Source organism: Pseudopipra pipra, chromosome Z (assembly GCF_036250125.1).
Source record: "Pseudopipra pipra isolate bDixPip1 chromosome Z, bDixPip1.hap1, whole genome shotgun sequence".
Classification (NCBI taxonomy): domain Eukaryota; kingdom Metazoa; phylum Chordata; class Aves; order Passeriformes; family Pipridae; genus Pseudopipra; species Pseudopipra pipra.
In genome coordinates, this window is record NC_087581.1 from 52,805,754 (window position 1) to 52,827,687 (window position 21,934).

The 21,934-nt window shown below is 41.8% G+C and overlaps 1 protein-coding gene across 11 annotated transcripts in view; it reads right to left on the minus strand.

Moving 5' to 3' along the window:
- Positions 1 to 21,348, minus strand: part of MCTP1 (multiple C2 and transmembrane domain containing 1) — a 178,914-nt gene extending 157,566 nt beyond the window's left edge. For all 11 annotated transcript variants that reach the window (XM_064641478.1, XM_064641476.1, XM_064641480.1 and 8 more), the window contains exons 1-2: positions 20,659 to 21,348; positions 5,331 to 5,445 (exon numbers count right to left, since the gene is read on the minus strand). In XM_064641478.1, coding sequence (XP_064497548.1) covers positions 5,331 to 5,445; positions 20,659 to 21,234 — 691 coding nt within the window. In that variant the 5' untranslated portion in view covers positions 21,235 to 21,348. The remainder of the gene's footprint in view (positions 1 to 5,330; positions 5,446 to 20,658) is intronic.
- Positions 21,349 to 21,934: the final 586 nt, after the last annotated feature.

Here is a 21,934-nt window from a genome sequence, read left to right on the forward strand (position 1 = left end):
AGGTTTTCTAGCCTTAGGAAGCATTACTGAACTGTCTCCTGCAGAGACAGACACAGAGCACTGGTAATGTTTTCCATTTAGAGGTCAAGATCTTAGATGGTGATCAACAGCTATTTCCAGGAACTCTTCCTCTAAGATTTCAACCAGAAAGCACACTACTTCTGGTCATCATGAAAGTGCCAATAAATGTTTCCCTTGTGCTCAGAACAAGTATTTTCCTATTGCTATTTGAAGATCAGGTCAATATTTATGCACTTTGGAAAAAAAAAGAAAAAAATAATATAAATTTTAAAGGCAGAAGGCAACAAATTCATTATGGGATTAACCTGTGCTACGTATTTCCCAGTTTTTTCTGAAGTGGAGCAAGAAACCAACATTATACATTTCTCAAAAAGGATGAAAGAGAGTGGATCATATGCTCCATTGAAACAAGGAGACACTGTGAGGTAAGCATACTTAAAACACTTAAAGAATATTTTGATGTTTTCTTTGGACCAAAGAGAATTGGAGAAAGCCAACGACTAAGAGATAATTCCCCTTTTCACCAACTGTGCTATAACATCTCAGTTTGCATCTCAAAATGAGCCTCTCCTAAAGCAAAAACAGACTAATCATAAGAGGGAAAGTTCTGTTTGTTTGCTTTAAAAATCCATTTAAGATACTGCAAACATCTATAAAGATATGTTACCAAAATGAAGTAGCCACATAAACTCCACATGCAAGAAGTCAGATACCAGCAACAAATCAAAAGGGACTTTTTAACCCAAAAATTTTAACTCCAGAAAAAGCTCTTAAAAATGTACGTGATATTACACAAGCACTCTATATGACAAAAAGCAAATGAGAAATCAAAACTGAAAAGGAAACCAGAAAGATATAGGTGATAAAGTTATCTTGTTAATGAACTTACCAGGTCCAACATTACACAGGTTTTCCAACGACAATGTCTCAGAAAAGAAATTCTTAAATCAAACCAAGTATATAGTTTACTTCAGAATGGGCTTAAATAAAGCATATGTATGCTGGTTTTGGCTGGCATAGAGTTAATTTCCTCATAGTGGGTAGTATGGGGCTGTGTTTTGGATTTGTGCTGAACACAGTGATGATAATATAGAGATGTTTTTGTTACTGCTGAGCAGTGCTTACACAGAACCAAGGGCTTTTCCTCTTCTTGTACTGGCACACTCGTGAGGATACTAGGGGTCTATAGGAAATTGGGTGGAGACACAGCCAGGACACCTGACTCCTAACTGACCAAAGAGATATTCCATACTAAAAGGCATTATGCTTAGTATATAAAGTGAGGGGGAAGAAGGAGGTAGGGGACATTTGTAGTGATGGCGTTTGTCTTCTCAAGCAACTGTTATGCCCTGTTCTCCTGGAGATGGCTGAACACCTGCCTGCCTGCCCATGGGAAGCAGTGAATTAATTCCTTGTTCTATTTTTCTTGCATGTGCAGCTTTTGCTTTACCTATTAGACTGTACCTCAACTCATGAGTTTTCTTGCTTTTACTTTTCCAATTCTCTCCCTCACCCCTGTGGTGGGGAAGGGAACAAGCGGCTGCATGGTGCTTGGTTGGTGGCTGGGGTTAAACCATGATAATATGTTATAAACAACATCTGAGGTTACTACACGATTTTGCCAGAAGCTAAAATGTAAGCTGTCTCATCTCATAGCTTAGGTGAAGTTATGATACCACAGCTGCAGGGTACGTGGAAGGAAAGCTTGATCAGACTGACAACAGGATTCCTGTGAAGACAAGGAGCTAAAATGAAGCTTATGTTTCCTTCTGTCATACCACGCACAACATAGCATTAAATGTTGAGGAATACATTTCACAGTGTGCAGCTGCAGTGTAAGCAGGCCATGAACTGCTGACCCTTGCATAACAAAGGGCACTGGGACCAGACACTCAGACACACAGCAGGAGCCAATGACCCACAGACTTTTGGACTGTAAGGGTATAAAAGCCCAGGGTTTCCTTGTTTGGGATCCTCCCTCCTTGAAGGCACCCAGCTCAAGCTGTTATTTTGTGATTTACTTATTGCACCAAGATTAAATAACTTTAAAGATCAGGATGTCTGATACTCTGCCATGGGAAATCTAGGGTCAAGCTGGTAAGGAAACCCGGTCTGACTGTGAGTGGGGTGTGTAGCTGTGAAGGGGCCTCGGTCCTAGTTCAGGTGATGCGAGTGTGACTGTCAGACTGCCTCCTCAATGGTTGGACAAGGGAAGTTTCCTGAACATAATACTGCCTGTTACAATGAAGGATATTCAGTCCTTTGAGAAGACAACAGCAAGATGCTGGTCTTCTCATGAAGAATGTTGTGCTCCTCTTTTGTTATGACTGTCAGTGGTGCCATTTATCAACTAATAGCTATGATTAATGCTGGTATTTCTAGCCACATAAATATAGCTTTAATCCACCCCCTATTCCTCTGAGAATGTTGTGGTATCTCTTTTTATAAATTTGGGGAAGAAAAATTGTGCAGAACATGCATGACAAGAGAATTCAGCTTTGAATTCTAAGACTGCAATACAATCAGCAGCAGGTTTCCAAAAAAGTTATGTGAAACTGCAGTTCAAAAACTGAAGAACAAAAAGCTAAAACTGAACTGAAATTCAAGTTTAAGTATTATTTTAGAGTGAAATTCACAGTACTTGCAGAAAATTCAATTGTCAGACTTAAGCAGAGGATCTGAGAAAGATTTTGGAAGAATGGGGTGTTAGGCGCTGTTACAGACTTACAGTGTAAGACTCCTTTGAGACAGTCCTGGAATAAATATTCCAAGATGTGTTAATATATATCACATCTGTTTCAGTAGCTCCATTTAGCATTTGAATATACATTGTTACACAGTCCCTTCTGCGGACTGTCCTCTAATCATTTTTTGTGTTGTAATCTCTGCTATAAGCACTGCTGCAGCATGCTAGCAGTGCCACAGAAACAGTGATACTGGCCCAGAGCAAAGGTCCTGTGAGTTCAGTCCTCTGTCTCTAAGAGGGCTGTAAGCAGATGCTAATGGAAAAACAAGAGGACATGTACATATATTATATCCTTCCAATGCCCTCCTAGGCATCAAGAATTTGCAGCACAGACCTGAGTGAGATGTGTTTTCTGTGCATTTCAATGTCTTTTGTGGATTTTTCTTCCGTGAACTCACTAAACCTCCTCTGCACCCACATAAACTTCCAGTAAGAAACCAGCTTTACATGCCCAGTTTCTTAGTGAAACACCACCAGATATGTTAATCACCAGTGATATATTAAACAATGAATAAAAAAAAAGCTGCTATTATAGTTAAAAAATTTAGACAAAACTGACTACCCAAATCAAGCCCCTTTCTGTGCACTTCCTATTGAGCTGCCATCTGAATCCACTAAGTGCCTGACTAATGTGTCTAAAGTCTCCTCAATTCAAATGCTGCAGGTGCTCCTAAAAACTCATTCCAGGTAGCTCCACAAAGGAAAATAAGTAGAAACACAGTGGATGGCAGCCAGGGCATTCAGTCATGAGTGAATGGGTCCTAGCTTGATGTCCTAGTACCAAGTGCAATTTCTGTATTTTGCCTTTAAGAAACAAAAGCTCAGTCCTGGAGGCCCAAACCCAGTGGAGATCTTAAACCTTCAATGCAGGAGGGAGAACATCTGTAGTTCCCACCTGGTCTGAAGGAAATTCTATACTTCACTAAAGTGCAATGCACACACTCCTTCCTGACAAGCTTGCAGTGCCTCCATAAAACACTCCCTTGGTTGGTTAAGATGGGAGTGCTGAGCTTTTTCAAGGACAAAAAAAATTCAGAAAGGGAGCAAAAAATAATCCATGCATCGTGCTTTTTTGCTAAGTTTTCAAGTTACAAGACTACTCTGTGATTCCACAGCCCAACAACCTTCCCCTGTACCTCTTCAAAAGGAGAACCAGTACTTGCTCAGCCTTCTGGAAGGTTATAGGTATACGCCATCCAAAGCAAATTACTGGCTCTGAAACAGGATGTGAGAAGACTGCAACCCTTGATTCTGGGCTCTAGGAACAGTAAGTACTGAGAAAATACCACTCTTGCCATGTTGCCTCCCAGTTAGCTTTCAGAGGTTTCCTTGCTGTTGAAGCAGCAGCTTTCTGAAATTACCTTTTAAAGCACTTGACGTTTTATACGGCACCTGGTATTTTCACCTCAGGAATCAGATCTCCTATTCTTTATTTAGTCTAGACCTAAACTCTTGTATTGTGGGAGAAAAAAGTACATATGGCTTCCTTGCATATGAATAATCATGTTTACATTCAAATTTTTATCCATTTATAAATAATAGGAATAATGGATGTGACTTAATTTCAACACATCATTCAAAAACTGGGGAAATCTCTCTAGCTCATGCAACAGAAACATTTGAGTGTCTGTGTTTAACGAATTTCAAGCAAAGCTTGACAGAACACCAATATATCTAGAGGAAGAAAAGTTTATTCTTGTAATGGTGAGTGTATCAAAATTTCAGCTTCATGACATAAGTATCAGTGGAGTAATTTCCTATTCATGTAAACAGCCGTCTAGGTTTCTACTACCATATCTGAGATCTGAAAGCAGTCATATAACTTTATCAGGTAAGCATGGAAAGGTCCTGTGCAATACTACTTATTTTAAATATTTATTATGGCTTCTTCTTTCTCACAGGAAATGTGTTACAGGTAATCCAAATATGCTGTTAATCAGATTTATCATGCTTATATCACTGTTCAGAAAGGGGATTACTGACTTACCTAATATTAAATATGAGCTGCAGTTGTATGGACAACTGAGTTATACGCAACAAAGACACCTCTTAGGAATCCTTTGTAAATCTGAATTATGTGTGTGGTACATGTCTGAGAGCAGACTGAAAAATGCTAATATAAGATTGGCAGAGTGACGAACAGGCAAAGCCTGGAAACATCCAATACAGGGGTTTTACTGTTTTTGTCTTTAAACACAGCTCCAGCGTTTATCAATTAAGCAGTCAAGGAATAAAATAAACAGCAAGACAGCACATGTGCAAGCAAGACAGCACAAAGCTACATGGTTAAAATAAATCTTAGTTTGAAATATTCAAAAAAGAGAGGAAAATTGCCTAGCACAAGTATTAAACCAATATTAGTTAAATCTTATTACTCCACCTGTGTGGGGTTAACTGGCCCTAGCTCCTTTCACTTCATGCTCGAGTCAAAGAACTTCTACAAAGTTTGAAGCTGAGTTGAACTGAGCTTCAACTTAAACTTATAACTCAAACCTTAATTGTAATTTACATAATGAATATGTAGCTTCCCAATCATTATGGCAGTGATTAACAGCACACTTACCACCACGGTCCCGGGCAGCTAGATTTTGTCCTCTTCTTAGAGTAACATCCAACTGGTACATTCCAGGGTCCCCAGAGGGAAAATCTGCATTACTTCTTCCAACCAAATTTGTTCTCTGCAGAGGGTGGAAATAAAAACACGATAGTTGATGTTACTAAAAGTTTCATGTAAGGTAAGTACATATGTATTATGTATCACCATCCTACTGAACTAAGACAAGGCCATATCCCATTCCCCCACCTCAGAGCTAATATCCAGCATCAAGGAATCTGCCCATCTCATCAGTATGACAATTCCTGAGATTCACTTTTTTTTTTTTTAACAAAAACAACAAACAACACCAGAAAAATAAACTGGTTGACAATTGATAGTTAAATATGTTATTTTAAAAATGTGGTTGAAAAAATAATTCTTTGATATACAGGAGGTGAAACTAAGGTCTTTAAAGTCCCTTCCAACCCAAATCATTTGATGATTCTACGAACTTCCACTTTTAATTACATTCACATACAGTCCTGGCCCACTAAAGCAAAATAGGTAAGAAAAAAAAGCTAGACCTTACAGTACTATTTGGACTAGTCATCACCGGTACCCTCAAATCCTGTGTTTATCCAACAGTGATAATCTATGCACTGAATAAATATACATGAATGAAGATTTTGTCAGCTACTGCAGAACTCTGGGGTTTTTCCACAAAGTTCTGGGAGAAGCTGTGAGGGGAAAATGATCACAAAAGACATTAAATGCAGCTGTAGCTCTGCATGCCAGGACAACCACTCTTAGATTCGTTATTTGTATAAAATGTATCAGTAAAAAAAAAACCAACCAAACCAATAAAGGAAGTCAGAATGCAAGGAACTCTCCGCACCTCCAGACTGCATGAACAGTAACCACATTTCTGTCCCATATGACAGAGTAGAGAAACTGTATTTCTTAGTACACATAAGCTTTTGCAGAATAGTTTTTAACATGTCTCTCTGTAAGTAGAATCTAATTACAGTGTGTGCTTGGAACACTACATTTTATTTTAAGACTAGAACAACTATATCAATTATACATTCACAGTACATACAGAAGCTTTATCTTTTCCAATGAACATCATACACATATGCTCAAGCCAGGAGCTAAATCTTTTAAAAGCAGTGCTATTAATATTTTATTATGTGATTACGGGTCCTCTGCAAGGGAAAAAAAAAAGCAGCATGATAGAAATATCACAGAGACCACATGGGTACCAAGTGCTATACTATTTCAAAAAGAAACAAGTTTTGTCTTCTTTCTTCCTACTAAACCCTTTTTTCTTATTAAGGTAATAATGAAACTACAGCACAAAGGCAGGCACAAAATAAAGGCATTTCAACAGATGGCTTATTCTCATTATTCCAGAGTCATAACTCTGAGCCCTAACATATTTAAACCCTTGCTGCCACACATACAGTGCTGGCCAAATCACACACCGATATGCTCATCGGTTCCACAGCAATGAAATTTTTTCAACACTAGTGCATTTCAAAGAAAATGGTTAGATAAGCTTTGATTTGGTGGGGGGGGTTGTTCTTGAAATCTAGCAACATTTATCTTTTAATTTTGTCCTTGTAAAGTAACTGATGAGGCATGCCTGAAAATATCAAAAAACCTTGCAAGACTCTTGCAGAAGGCAGCCACCAGCTTCTTTTAAATTACTAACTCCTCACTTACCATCTCTTTTATTCACTCTTTTTTTTTAATGCACTGTCTGCAGGATACAGGACTGACAACAGTGACCCCACTCCTGCAATGCTTAGTATCTAGTCCAGTCAGAAATAAGGAAAAAGTTGCATAATGGCCCCAGCCTCATCCACGACCACAGCATTTATCACGGTATTATGAAACTAAGAAATGTGTTCTGCAGTAACAATAAAACCTAAAACTTTCCTTCCCCTTTCTTGCCCTTCTACAAGAATTTGCAGTCACAAAAGAAACATGTCTCCCAACATTCATATTCTTCCTTGCTGAGTCTCTCTCTCTCTTCCCCTCTGAGGTAGAACACAAGCTCTACATTAAACTTCCTCGGTTTAAACATGTTGTTCCCTTTTCCACTTCTCACATATTTTTCAATGTTTTTCCTTCTTTTTTTCTTGCAACAGAGCTCCAGTTTCTTTTTGATATTTATATTAATCAGTTTTTCAGCTGTTCAAGGAGGCTAGAAACACTTAGGTGAGCAATGTAACAAGCCTACAGTATGTAAACTGTTAAACAAAAAGCAGAGATATTAACTATCCCTAAGTATTTAGAAAGTCAAACCAGCATTTCTACATCCCAATAGTACCATTTGAAGTACCATTCATTAAAACTGGAAGTTGCCATAATAAACACAACTTTCAATAAATCATTTTTTCAATCACCTATTTTAATTAATGAGTTCAAAACTTAAAATGGAAACAACGAACCACTTTTGCACAGCCTGTAGTAATGAACTGAAATTAGAAATATTCAGACAAGCAATTTGGGAGCATGCATGAAAGCCTACAATCGCCCTAACCATAGAACTGTTTCAAAAAAAAATTTTCTGAAGTTCTGCACTCAGAATAATTCCACCACTGTCAAGAAAAAAGCTCCCTGTACTTAGGAAAAAAAAAATTAAAAACAAACAAACAAACAAACAAACAAAAACCAAACAAAACCAAAACCAAAACAAAACCAAAAACAAACAAACAAACAAACCAACATAAAAAAAACCCAAAACACAAAAACCATCACAACTAGTAGTTTTTAGCCTCAAGGCTGTTTCTTACTGACTGCTGCAGGATGACACCAAACCTGACAAAGAAAGGGCATGCTTTGACTTTTTGTGTCTAAAATGTGCAGAATGTGTTGAAAATACTTTTAATAAATCTTTAACAAAAATATTGAGATTCCAGACAAAGACCAGAAAGGCTCAAGTATCCAGCTTCAATTTTAAGACGGAAAAAAACATTTTGGCCAATTGCAGCTTTATTGTGTCTGCCATCAGAAGAGGAAGACACAACCTCACTGCTCATTTTTCTAGATGGACAGACTGAAGGAAGAGTTAACCCCTTGAATTCAAACCATCCATGACATAAAAATAGTTAGGCAAATGAGTCACATTCACAGATACAATACAGATGTCTTCCACGTTCTCCACATTAGTATTACAGCAGCCTGAGTCAACTGTAAAGCATCATAATTAATTTTTAGTACCAGAAATAGTGCAGCAGCATTTATAGAAAGTAACCAACTACAGCTGGTCCTACAGCAATCTGCATTACTCTGTAGACATACAGAGAAGGTGTATATAAGAAAGGTATACATAAAGTAAAAATGCATCCTATAAAGTAACTGCAAAAATATCCCCTTGATGTGTAACTAGTAATCCTGAAGTGAGAATACCTCAGAGTCTACAAACGAGATAATGTTGCTCAAAAGTCCTGGGAAAAACACAGCCATGTTTTGCTGAACAAACAGCCCCAACCCAGAAAGAACAGTATGACCTAACCAGCTCCTCCAGCTGACTTGGCTCATTAAGATAGGTATTTTGCTAGTTTCAAGTGTGGTATGCACACACAAAAAAATGCTCATGGCCAGCTGGTATCAACATGCCATTATTTTCCTTTTTCCACCACATGAAAAATGTGTTTAATGTCTGAAGACATGCAAAACACCTTAAACTTGAAAGGAACAAAACAATGCAAACTATTTGACTTAATAAAGGAGTGATGTAGTCTAGATATAATTGCAGCAATTTTGTTATGTCTGACTAGAAGTCTAAGGCCTATTTTTATTTTTAAACAATAACATTCCTTGCCTGCAACCTCTTTGTGGTTCAAAAAAGTCTGCACAAAAACAGTGCAAAACAATCTTGTATCACAGGCACAAAAGAGACTGGTAGATTAAATCGCATATCCTCTTCTCAGACCACCCTAGAGCATACTAGCTGCAATATGCCTCTAAAGTATCAAAATGTATACTTTCAAAAGCTAGCTAAAGAGATCAGAAGCAGCAGGTAGATAAATGTGGGGTTTTGTTCTACTGGCAGTGGGTCATGGCAATAGGCATCATGGACAGCTATTTATAGCCAGGATGGGCTCAGATCTCTCTGTCGCTGACTGGGGGACAGGATGGACCTGAAAGACGAAAGAGCAAGATACAGCGGCCCAGGAAATGCCATATCTTGACCATTCTCCCCTCGTGGACAATGCTTACCCCATCCTCATCTTCAAATGTAGAGTATTGTGTGTTGTGCTGATAAAAGGATAAAAGGATTCACGACTCCTTACTAAAACTTTTGGATAGACAGCAAGATGAGAGAAACAAATCCCTACAAAATTTTGTTGACTCTTTACAAAAGCATTTACAAGATTTGGCTGACCCCTTACAAAAATGTCTAGATAGAGAGCAAAACCCAGGTCCCTCACCCAGAGGGCTGCCTACTGGGCAAGGGGTTTATCTCCCTGGGAAAGGGGAGACCCCGTAAGTATCCTCATGTCAAGTGGGGGGCCTCCAACAGAAAATATTCAGAAGATTGATTGTCTTCAACTAATGCATGACTGCCAGTTAGTGCAGCATTAGCTATCCCCCCTGCATTTGATCACTAACACCGATTTTATGACTCTACTCATTTGGTGACTATCAAATTCCTTAAAAATGTATGCAATTCAGTTGCAAGACCAATTGTAAAGATGCATTAACCCTTCAGGGAAGACCACTGATGTGGGGAGAGGTGGCCTAGAAATTGATGAATTATGGGAGGAGAATGGGTGTTAGCCTCAATACAGAGAGACAAAAGCCTGCAGTTAGACAAACGGAGCAAGAGAAAGAAAAATCACCCCCTTTATATAAAATGCCTAGGTCAGGGAAGGAGTTTGAAACTCATCGAAATACGCTATGGGCTGAAGGAAGAAAATAGATCTCTTCTATGGAGCTGATAGATGGATTGCCCACTGCTGCTCTCAAAAAACTGGTACACAAGTGGCTGGGAGGACAGAAGAACACCAAAAGAGTTGGGATCTCTTCCCCTGAGTGGGAGAAAGTCCTGAGGGCCCTCAGGCTGTTCCAGCTGAGGAGAGCTGTTCCCTCAGCTCCAGTTGGAGATCTGGTTAGCCTATAATTGGGAAACTCCTCTAGACGTTCTCAAAAAGTGAACTGGAGGATAGCCAGTGGAGGCATTTAAGAAGGCTCACTGAAAACCCACAGGGTGATTTGATTCAGAAGCAACAGAAAAAAAAGCCAGCTGTGAAAAAGGGAGAGGCTGTAGAAAGGCTGGCAGAGATAGAAGGGCAGACATAAACAGCAGAAGCACAGGCACCAACTGCTGTGGAGCAAAAAGAAGCTGCAGAAGGGGAAGCCCAGGGATACTGGGAACCAGGGGTTTTCCTACTGGTAAATGATTGTTGTGAACCCTGGTCCATCACCCTGAAGGCTGCCTATTGGTCAGGGGGTTTGGATCCCCTGGAGAGGGAAAGCAGGCTTCCGGAGAAGGTGTTGCTTCTTGCTGAGCATGATTAGGAAAAGGAAAAGAGGCTGCAGGCAGAGGGCCTGCTTGCTGCCAAGCATGATCATATTAAGAGGCTTTAGGCAGAGCTTTGGGACATGTATGAGAGAAAGAGAATCTAACTGGAAGAACTGCAGGATGTAGAATCTGAACCCCTAATTAAAACTGAAACCACAGATAATGGTCATGGTCAGCCAACTCCTACCAAAACAGTGTCATACACCGGAACTGAGATACCAAAGTTATTGCCAGATCAGTTAGATGAGGAGATGGGAGACCCCATAAGTATTCTCACTTCGAATTTGGAGACTGTTTCTGGACTAACCCAAGCAGAAGCTGTTAGTCAAGCCACAGGTAAAAGCACACAAAGAGTTTTAAAACAGTGGTTCAGTTTACCCAAGCCTAGTTTCATCCAACCAAATAATGGCAGCCACTTTACTGATGGCGGGGGGGTACAGGAGTGGACTGGGGTGAAGGGATTAACTGGTCCTTTCACGAAAGGGAAGGTAAAGATCCAATTAAGCTTAAGCACCACCCAGGAAAACTGGTTTTAATGGATTTATACACTATTGGAGCAGTGACTCAAGATGCCTTGGGCAGTTATTCATGGGTAGCTACCAATGCCCAAAATAAAGAACACTGTATTCACACTAAATGGATAGTGCCTTCTTTTTAATCACTGGGTTTATGTTACGGCATTTTCTCTTTCTCTTTTCCTACACGAACTATGATGAAGCAATTAAATTACCTTGTTCTGTAGGTCAGTGTTAATGTCAGGAATTTTGACAATGTGTTGTTTTTTGACTACTTGTTTTATTTATCACTACTTGGCAATATGTCCTTTGTACCCTCTTCCTGTTAAATGTGAACTATTGTAATAAGACTCCAAACTTAGCTTAGGAGCTAATACAAGGACTTGTAAGAATATGGAGGTTTGATGGCCAATGCCCTAGTTTTGCACAGGAAGAAGATTCTTTCTGTTGCCTATAAATTTGCTTGCTGTGATGTTTCTTACTCGTAACACCTGACCTGGAGACCCATCAAAATTTAGGGTTTAGGAATTCTGTGTATATTTAACCCCCTCCAGTCACTTAAGAATGTGAAACTACAAATTTTGTTTGGTCAATGATAGGACAAGGGGCAATAGCTCTAAACTGAAAGAAGGTAAATTTAGATTATATATTAGGATTAAATTCTTCACTGTGAGGGTGGTGAGGCACAGGAACAGGTTCCCCATCCCTGGAAGTGTCCAAGGCCAGGCTGAAGCAACCTGGTGGAAGGTGTCCCTGCTGTAGCAGTACGTTCGGATACATGTCCGGAATAAAGACAAGTGCCAAAAAATACTCAAGCACACAAAATATCTTTTATTACAGTGAGAATAATAATAATAGTAATAAACTTAGCAAGAGGAATAAAAAACTAAAAAAGGATACAAAATAACTACCTTATCGGGTGGCATTAAAACAAATACTACGAACAGCATTTAATACAATATTAACTAGTGAAAAGGGATACCAAAAAAGGATCTTGACACAATATTATGGATAACACGATATTGGTTAGTAAAAAGGGAGACTAAAGGAAAAATACTATAAACATAAAAGGGGAATTAAAGGAACATTAAAAGGATATTAAAAAGTTTGTTCTCTCAGTTGCTTCCTATCAATAACCTGTGCTTAACCACACAGACAGGCCAGGGCTGTCAGGATCTGCAGCAGCTGGTCGGTGCCCGTGCTTAGTGGGCGTCCCCGCGGAGCAACACAGTCTCGGTGGTAGGATGAGTATCGCTCAACTCAGCAGTCCCGACACCCCATTTTTATCAGTTCCACACTACACCACATAGGGCCAGTACGCAGTATAAGGTGATGCCTGAATGGCAGCCAAACACCGCCTAATCATGACCTCATGACAACAGTCTGCGCATGCCCTGCTTGTAGGGCAAGGGGCGAGTGACCCCTGCCCACATCATCTTCCTCCCATCATCATCTTTCTCACCCCTAGGTATGACCTCTACCATTGTGTTTCAAGGGTAGATGTATCTATCTTGCAGTATGTAGCAAAACCAAGGAAGAACTCAGCTCTGATAATAGGGGATATCAAGCTGACTTGCTAAAAAGCACAATGGACCTTACAATTAGCTTCTGCCATAAGTTACATTGTACCATACTCTAACTGGTTTCACATCCTAATATGATTTCGTTCTCACGCCTCTATGCTCCATTGATCATCTAATTCAAAAGTACCCCCCTTACACCTGCCCATGGCAGCAGGGTGGAAAAAAGATAATCCTTCAGGTCCTTCCAACCCAACCCAACCCACTCTGTGATTCTGTGATTTTATTTGGTCAAATGACTACATAGAAAATCAAATCAGCAACATCCAAGCACAAATGAACAAAAGACTGCTCACCATCTAAAGATGAGTCAGTGATTACTTGACTTGATGAAACACAGTCTTCCTCCTTACCAAAAAAAATCACTCACATGAAACATGAGGTGCCTTTACTGACAAAAATCCCAGCACTGCAATTTTTTTCCCCAGGTCCCACTGCTCACATCATATCCAGACCATTCAAAACTAGATTTTTTTGACAGTGATGGTATATCATAGCCTTTGAAAGATGAAACCTCTGGCTTGGTGGGAAGGTATCAATCATCTACCCCACAAGACTTCAAAACATACAAATCTAGACAGATCATTTTTTGTTGCACTTGCTATGGTTTGTCATCAGTTCTCCATTACAGAAATACACTGAATGGAACATACACTGAACACAACACAAACTCCACATAAAACAAAACTCCATACTGAACTAAAAGTGATCTAATTTGCCATTTTGATAAATCAAGTCTACCACAGACAAAACTGGGGGGAATTCTGCCTTCTTTTATATGGGAAGAGAAAAATATTTCTTTTTTTAAACTTAACAGCTTCAGGGCTTACATTATAGCTAACCTCTTAAAATTCCCTAGAAGGGAACACTTGTAATGTCTGAGATCTAGGATGCATAGCAAGATTAGAGAGAAAACGGCAAATTCTGCCTTAAGATCAATTGTGATTTCTTAGTCACCTTGCCAAAGACTAGAAATTCATTCGAGAAGTAAAAAAAAAAAAAAAAAAAAAAAAAAAAAAAGTCTCTTGAATCTATTAATTTGGTAGCACAAGACAAATCAGTTAAGTCTGAACAACCCATACAGCTGCACGGTAAATGACACACTGGCAGTTTTAAAACTGCTTTTTTTAAAACATTGGAAAATAATTCTCTTTGCAATAATATAGAAACTGATGATAGGTCTTACTGGTATGACTAGTAATTTTCTACATCTGACATGTCGAAAAGAGGGAAAGAACATTTTCCAGCATTTCTTGGGGGAAAAAAATTGCAATGTTATAACCAGGTTTAAGTGTTTGTATTTTTAAATTTTGAAAGTTCAACATAGGTCAGTAGATTATGACATACACATGAACTACACTGAAGTAACTGTTTTGACACATTCACTTGAAATCCAGATAGAACCCCTACACTGAAAGTTAAACACTTCACAGCAGAGTCAGTCGGCACAAAATATGCATTTTTTTAACTTTTCAGTGCAAGCACTGCTGCAATTCCTATCCGTATCTATTATCCTCCATATAATTATTAATGAACACCTTTATATATAAGCAGTAAATTCAGGGAGGAGAGAAAATAAAGTTTAAATGAGGTCATGGATAAACAGTAACTCAACTGCTGCTACTAGTTCACTTTAAAACATCTAAATATTTCACATAACAATAAATGCAAACTGGCGAATTCTGAAAAATTATGTAGCTCACTTTGAAAACTCTGCAGATCTCTAGTGAATTAAGCAGAAATTACAATTCTGTTGTACCATATCTTGATTTCCATATCAGTAACATACATACACTGTACTAAGACACGTTGACAGACTGGTCAGATGCTGACAGAGCACAGGAAACAGATTAACATATCTCAAGCTGCTGAAAGATAAATCTTTTATTAGAAATTAATACAACGACAAAATAGGGCAATGCAGAACATCCCTTGATAAAATCCGTTGTCTAATTAAACTCTTGGAGAAACAGCTTTGATCAGCTGCAAAGTTTTCTTAAAAAGAAATGAACATTAGCAACAGCTTTTTACTCCTGGTTTTCTATTTCTATGTAATTTAACTAGCTCCACAGTCTTCTGACATTTTTTTATCTACCCATGCCCTGTGTGTAAATGGCCAGATCCCTAAAAGCAAGCTTTCTGGTGTCGTCTCAAATATTGCCCTCTTAATTTTCAGAATTATGCTGCTCTCAAATCATGGTCCAAATACCTGTGCAAATTAGTCTCTCCAACTCTTGCTATTTTGTATTGGCATTATGACAGGAAAAGGTAAGCAGTTTTCAGATTTCCTCACCACTGTCATCTTTCTCAGTGCAATTAGCTAAAGTAGCAATTAAGATTCTCTTGGGTGATATTACCTGTGTTACTTTTCATTGATGTTTTCAGCCATTTGTCTTTATTTTGTTCTTCTTCCTTCACTTACTGGATCAATTACTCAATCGTGACCTGTGACAAACGTCAATTATAACCAACAAGCCAAAGTTTTCCCTGGTGTAACTTCACTGACTCAAATGGCTCTAAGCCAGACATAAATTTATTTGGTATAGGCAGAGAAATGTGCATGGTATGCCAGTTTGTTTTGCATTGGCTCTACATCCCCCTTCACACCAAATTCATAATTCTCTTGTCTTCAGGCTTCCTCACAGCTCAACCTCTGCTCCTTTTACATCATTATTCCCTTTCTCTTTCCCAGCATCTCAATACACCACCATGCTCTTTGCCTTGAAAGTGCAACCTCTCCTCATACAACCCAGCCCACTAAATTCCCTTTTATTCCGCAGATCCTTCTCATGGAGGAGCTCACCTTCTTACACGAACTGTATTGACCAAGAGTTATACATTATTGCAGGAATGGGAGAGACCCTGTACCTGGACATATATATCTATTTTTTAATTCATCTAATTTCTCTCTTGCATCAGTCTGTTATATAATCTAGACCACTGTTTTCCAATCTCTGGCTTTGAAGACCCACAAATGCAGGGCTGCAGGATGCTTATTAATGAAACAAATACTCTCTGTTCACAAAACTAATGACTCTTGATTTACTATGCCGAAGAACCCAGAGACTGAGAAGCAGCCCTAGTCAGCCCTCACTCCTCCCTCTGCGGTAACCCCTGAGCCCTGCCACATCTCCAGTTTATTTACGAAATCACAAAACTGAAAACAGACATTGAGGGAAGGGGTTAAGAACTCATCTACTCTTTCAACTTAATCGATCAACCTGAACGTACTTTAAGAAGTCACAGGATTTGTTGTTACCAGAGCATTATCTTGCAAGAAAACCCACTGGAGAAAAGTGCCCACAAGAGTTCTCACTGTGGCAGCCAGACTGAAACCTGGATGCCTTCAGGAATCCTCTCTGTAAGCCCTCTTCATATTCACTGTTGATTCAAAATAACATATGCCCATACCTATGTTCTCCAGTTAAGGCTGTGAAACACCTGTAGGGTCTTTATTACTGCAAATCTTAAGAAACAAGGATATTTCCAGCTTCCTGGTTTTCACTACACTACTATGACAAAGTGCAAGTGGCATAAAACTTTCCACGCAAAACTATGTCTCACATTCAAGAGAAAGACCATGCTGGTACAGGCATTGTTGGATAAATTCAAGCTCCAGCTGGCAAGAAGATACAAATTATTAGGAACCCTTACCACACTGCCTTGGGGCATGGCAACACCCTCAGACACAAGCATTGTGAAGCACTACCCCTGGAGGGTTCTTGTCATCTCCTGCCCATGGGACACCCCAGGAGGCTTCCATGGTCCTCCTCTCACTCCCTCAAAGATGCAGCACACATCTGGCAGCTCTCAGTTACATGAAGGTAATTGGATGCCATATGGAGAGTTACAGAAGGTTTGGCCAAGGAGACCTGCCGTGGTCTTTGGAAGCTGGAAAAAGACGATGTTTAATTGCATGTGTTCATTTCTTTGTCCTAAAACCCCACATTTACACTCTGTCTATCCTTTAAAAGGAAACTCAGTTTTCTGCCAATAAATAGCTATGATCACCTACCCAAAAATATTCACAGACAGCTCCGCAAAGTATTCAGTCTTCAGCAAAAAACTAGATCAGTATTCAGTGTGGAAAATAGGTATTGTTTGTATAAGACTCCACTTTTAAGTGTGCACCTCTACTCAAACCCAGGTATTAATCCTATTCACTATAACAGAAGCTTTACTCAATGCTAAGAAAACTAAATCTTTGCTAGATTGTCCATGCCCAATGCAATAGTGTTATATCACATCTTAATGAGTTCAAAATAAATGTAAATGGTTTGATTATGCCAAAATTACATTTCAAGATAAAATCCACAGAGTACGGCAACTTACATTGTAAATCTTCCCATCCACTACCTGTGTGCCTTTTCACTTATGACAACTGTATTATTTCAGCTTAAAAGCACAAAAAAATTTACTTATTGTGGGATTTTATTTCTTTCCACCATGTCCCTTAAAATATCTAACAGGTCTTTTTGTTGCTTGATTTGCTAAAAACTTCAACAGATCCAAATGAAGCAGTAGCATCTGCTTGCCCTGTAGTTCAATAAAACTTTAAATACATTTTAAAGGAAGTTGAAATCTTAGGTTGTTTTACGTTTAGGTAATTTAATCTCATTTTTGTGATTCTGTTAGTTTATAGAATTTTTTTCATCTTTGGACGTGTAAGGTTGCTGGGCAATAAAAATCCAGACAACACTGAAAAGTCTGTGCTAAGTAAAACTTGGATTTAAAAATGCAAGTTATTCCAAACTCATGTTACTAGATGTGCAATCTCAACTCCTCAGAGAGGTGTAAATGCCATGACTGAGATAAGGCACCTTACTGCCCTGGGGTGCAACCTTGACTTCTGAAGTATACTGAACTGTAAGTAAGCATGCAAGACTTGACTCCTGAAGTGCACTGAACTAGAAATTCCAGCTGCTCACAATGGAAGGTACTTGCTCTGTTAACAGATCACTGAAGAGTACCAGGCATACCTGAAGACAGTCCAACAATGCATATAGTCACAGTCTCATTTCCACAACTATCCCATGGCTCAGTGAAGCCGCTGAATTAAATCAAGTGAGATTACACCCCTAGAGATGAGCAGTGGATGTGCTCGTTATGCAATATAAGAACAGCTATTCTATTTCAAATCATCCCTCCAAAGCAAACATGATCAGCAGCTCTGGCAAACTCCACAAACACACAAACAAGCTTTATTTAATATCAAAACCAGCAGGTTTGGTATGCAGGCACAGCCCATATTAATACTAGAAACTGCTTGGAGGAATTGACCATAATCCTGCTAATTAAAGACAAGTGTTAGAAAGCCTGGGTACCACTTTGATTTAGCAATATTCTTTCCAAATGTTGACTGTATCTTGTTCAAAACAAGAGAGGTGCCCTCACAACTAAACAGCAGTTGACAGGTTTTGTAAATAAACATGCCGTTTCTTTGCCGAACACAACAGCAGAAATGAGAGGACTGGGCAGTCACTGACCATATGAAGTTCAACAAGGGAAAGTGGCAGATTCTGCACCTGGGTTGAGGCAACCCTGGATGTACATACAGACTGGGGAATGAGATGCTGGAAAGCAGCTCTGTGGAAAGGGACCTGAGGGTCCCGGTTGATGGCCAGTTGAATATGAGTCAGCAGTGCCTTGGCAGCCAGGAAGGCCAACCCTGTCCTGAGGGGCATCAGGCAAAGCATCACCAGCCAAGCAAGAGACGGGATTGTTCCGCTCTGCTCTGCACTGGTGGCGCCTCACTTGAATATTGTGGCAGTTTTGGGCACAATATAAGAAATACATTAAGCTATTAGAGAGTGTCCAAAGGAGGGCAACAAAGATGGGGTAGGGCCTTGAGAGGAAGCCGTATGAGGAACGGCTGAGGTCACTTGATGTGTTCAGCCTGGAAGAGGAGACTGAGGGGAGACCTTATTGCAGTTACAACTTCCCTGTGAGGGGAAGAGGAGGGGCAGGCACTGATCTCTTCTCTGTGGTGACCAGTGACAGGACCTGAGGGAACGGCCTGAAGTTGCGTCAGGGGAGGTTTAGGTTGGATATAAGAAAAAGGTTCTTCACCCAGAGGGTGGTTGGGCACTGGAACAGGCTCCCCAGGGCAGTGGTCACAGCACCAAGCCTGACAGAGTTCAAGAAGCATTTGGATAATACTCTCAGGCACACGGTGTGACTCTTGGGGATGGTCCTGTGCAGTGTTAAGGGTTGAACTTGATGATCCTTGTGGGTCCCTTCCAACTCTGCATATTCTGTGTAAAGAAAACCCTACATTTTCATATTTGTTTATTTGTTAGATGTCATAGTCTTTAAAGCAGAATAATAGCTTGCAGTCTTAAACAATAATACTAAAATGTACAACACAGTTTTGTGAGCTGGGGTGTGGGGAGGAAGGGACTAACTACTGCAGAGAAATTCCCACTTAGCAGACACCTGTCATGATAATCCCACATCAATAAGCAATGATGTAAAACATTTTCAAGCAATATACAAGGAACAACCACTGTGGTTTCCAGTCAGGATGATGACTATCACCAAAGTAACCCTGTGAGATTCAGACATAAAGTTAGGTCCTGTGTTTGTAAAGATGAACTCCTCTGAACTCTGCAGCCAGACATGAAAGTCCCACTGACATCAAGGGACCCTTGTAAATCATCACAGAACTACTACCACTCTAGACCCTAAGCACAGGTACGCAGCCAAATGCATTCATATCATTTATTTTTGACAACACACAGAGCGTGCCTTTTACTTCAGCTACTCATTTCTCCCTAATTATGCCAGAAGACAATTTATAACAATAGGTATTAGTCAATTATTCCTGAAGAAAAGTGGATGACTGTTTTGAATTACACAAATTCCAGAAATACTCATATGCTTTGCACTTTTATTGCAGGAAATTTATGCCAAGATTCAGCAGCCCCTACGAACGTTAGCTTCACCACCTATTTCAAAACTAACAGTCAGAAGAGCTTTGTTCACCGCCTTCCCTCAACAACCAAGGAAGAATTACTATCTTATCAGACTGAAGAGACCAGCTGCATGTGATAATACCCAGTGTGGTCTACTAATTATCTATCGTCTATTAAATGTGTATTAGTGACCATCGTTTAGGTGTCCTGCAGAAATTAAAAGACATAATAATTCAAATTTGGATAAGCAGACAAGGAAAAAAGCAGAGGCCGTCTGAGGAAAAGCCGTGCTGCATGTGTCAAGAGCAGACACCAGCAGAGAGAGCCCTCAGAGAGGTGAGAGGTGGCTCTGGGGAAAGGCGTGAGAGTGAGGGAACCCCAACTCCCCGTCCAACCAACTTTCCTCTGCATGATTTATAAAAAGGAATGTCTTAGGGACGTAGCTCCTGCTTCGGTGCACAAGCACCCCTGGCAGCGCTGCACCTGCAGCTCGGGATGGCTCAGCCACACGGCCTATCACAGCCTGCAGGGCTCCGACCGGGCGGACCCCGGGCCGTTCCCCCTCTCAGGCGAAGGACATCCCCACTGGCGAGCGAGCGGGCAGGGGTCTGAGACCAAACGCTGTCCGTCCTCCCACCTCTTTCTCCTCAGCTCCCTTCCCCAGCGGCCGGCCGCCCTTCCCGCTTCGCCTTGCTTCGTCTCGCCTGCCCTCCCCGGGACCTTCCCTCCCGCCTGGCTCCTCCACCCCGGCCCAGTACGTACAAAACCACCAGGGCAGCTCCACGAAGGGCTGCGGGGCCCAACACTCACCGCGCCACCGTCGCTGTCCTCCGCCCGCTGCTCCTGTCTCCTGCCGACAGTGGGCGAGCCCTGCAGCAGCTGCTCCAGGCAAGCGGTGCTGGGCAACGAAGAGCTCTTCTGGTGGGACAGGTGCGCCCCAGGCCGGCGCCCCTCCTTCCCGCTCGCCTGCCCCTCATCGCCGGCGACCGGCACTAGCCGGCAGCCGGGTGGCGGCCCCTTGCCCTGGGGAAGCAGGTGCTCCCGCAGGCGGCGCAGGGGGGAGCCGGACTCGCCGTCCGGCTCTAGCGGCTCAGCGGCCGAGCAGCAGAGATTGGGTTGGGAGGACGAAAAGACGCGGTCCAGCACTTGCCGCCGCCGCTTGAAGCCGCTCCACTTTGCGCCGGGCGGCAGGTCCCCCTTGCCGCTGGTCGGCGGCGGTGCGGGGGGCTCCGCAGTGCGGCGCTCGGTTCCTGCCCGCCCGCCGCCGCTCCGGCCCTTACCCCCCAGCTGCAGGTTCTTCCACAGCCGGGCCTGGAAGGACACTGCCGACTCAGATTCGCTGGGCTTTCCCCCGGTGGTCATCTGGGGCTCCTTGCCTGCCTCCATCCTTCTTCTGCGACGGAGGCGGTGGCGGCAGCAGAGCACGCCGGAGCCCGGCGCCTACTCTCCGGTGCTGGGCGGGCCGGAGCGGAGCGCCCGCCGTCGGGAACGAGCGCAGGGTTCCACCGCGCCGCCCTCCACTCAGAGTGGCGCGACCGAGGGAGGCTGGAGCTGCAGCGCTGACGTTGAACCTAAAAGAAGGACGAAACCCTCACCTTGGCCCAGCCGGGCGGAAAGTTTGCCTCCCTAGGCCCCCCACCCTGGCTGTACCCTCGGTGGCAGCGGGCAGCGCGAAGCGAGGTGCAAGGGGAGCGGCAGCTCGGCTATGTATACGTGCGGCAATGCACATGAGGACGTAGCAGGAGGGGGCTTATCCTGCCCACCTCCCCATCTATTTTCTGCATTGGAGACAGCTGCACCGTACGAGAGGCTTGGAAGGCAAACGGCTCCGGAGGTCTCCGCGGAGAGCGAGGGTAGGGAGTGTCTGCGCTGTGGTATCTGCGGTCTCCTTTGGGGTCGGGGTACACCCAGACCCTGTGCGAAGGTGGGAACGTGAAGTGGGTCCCAGGCCGGGCAGACATCGTCCCCAAGCCGCGGCAACCTTGTGGAGGGAAGGTTCAGTCGGATTTGCTCGTGCAGGTACAGTAAACGCTGGAGAAAATAACCGGCCTCGTCACCAGCTCTGCGCTTCGGCAGCGCTGGGCGC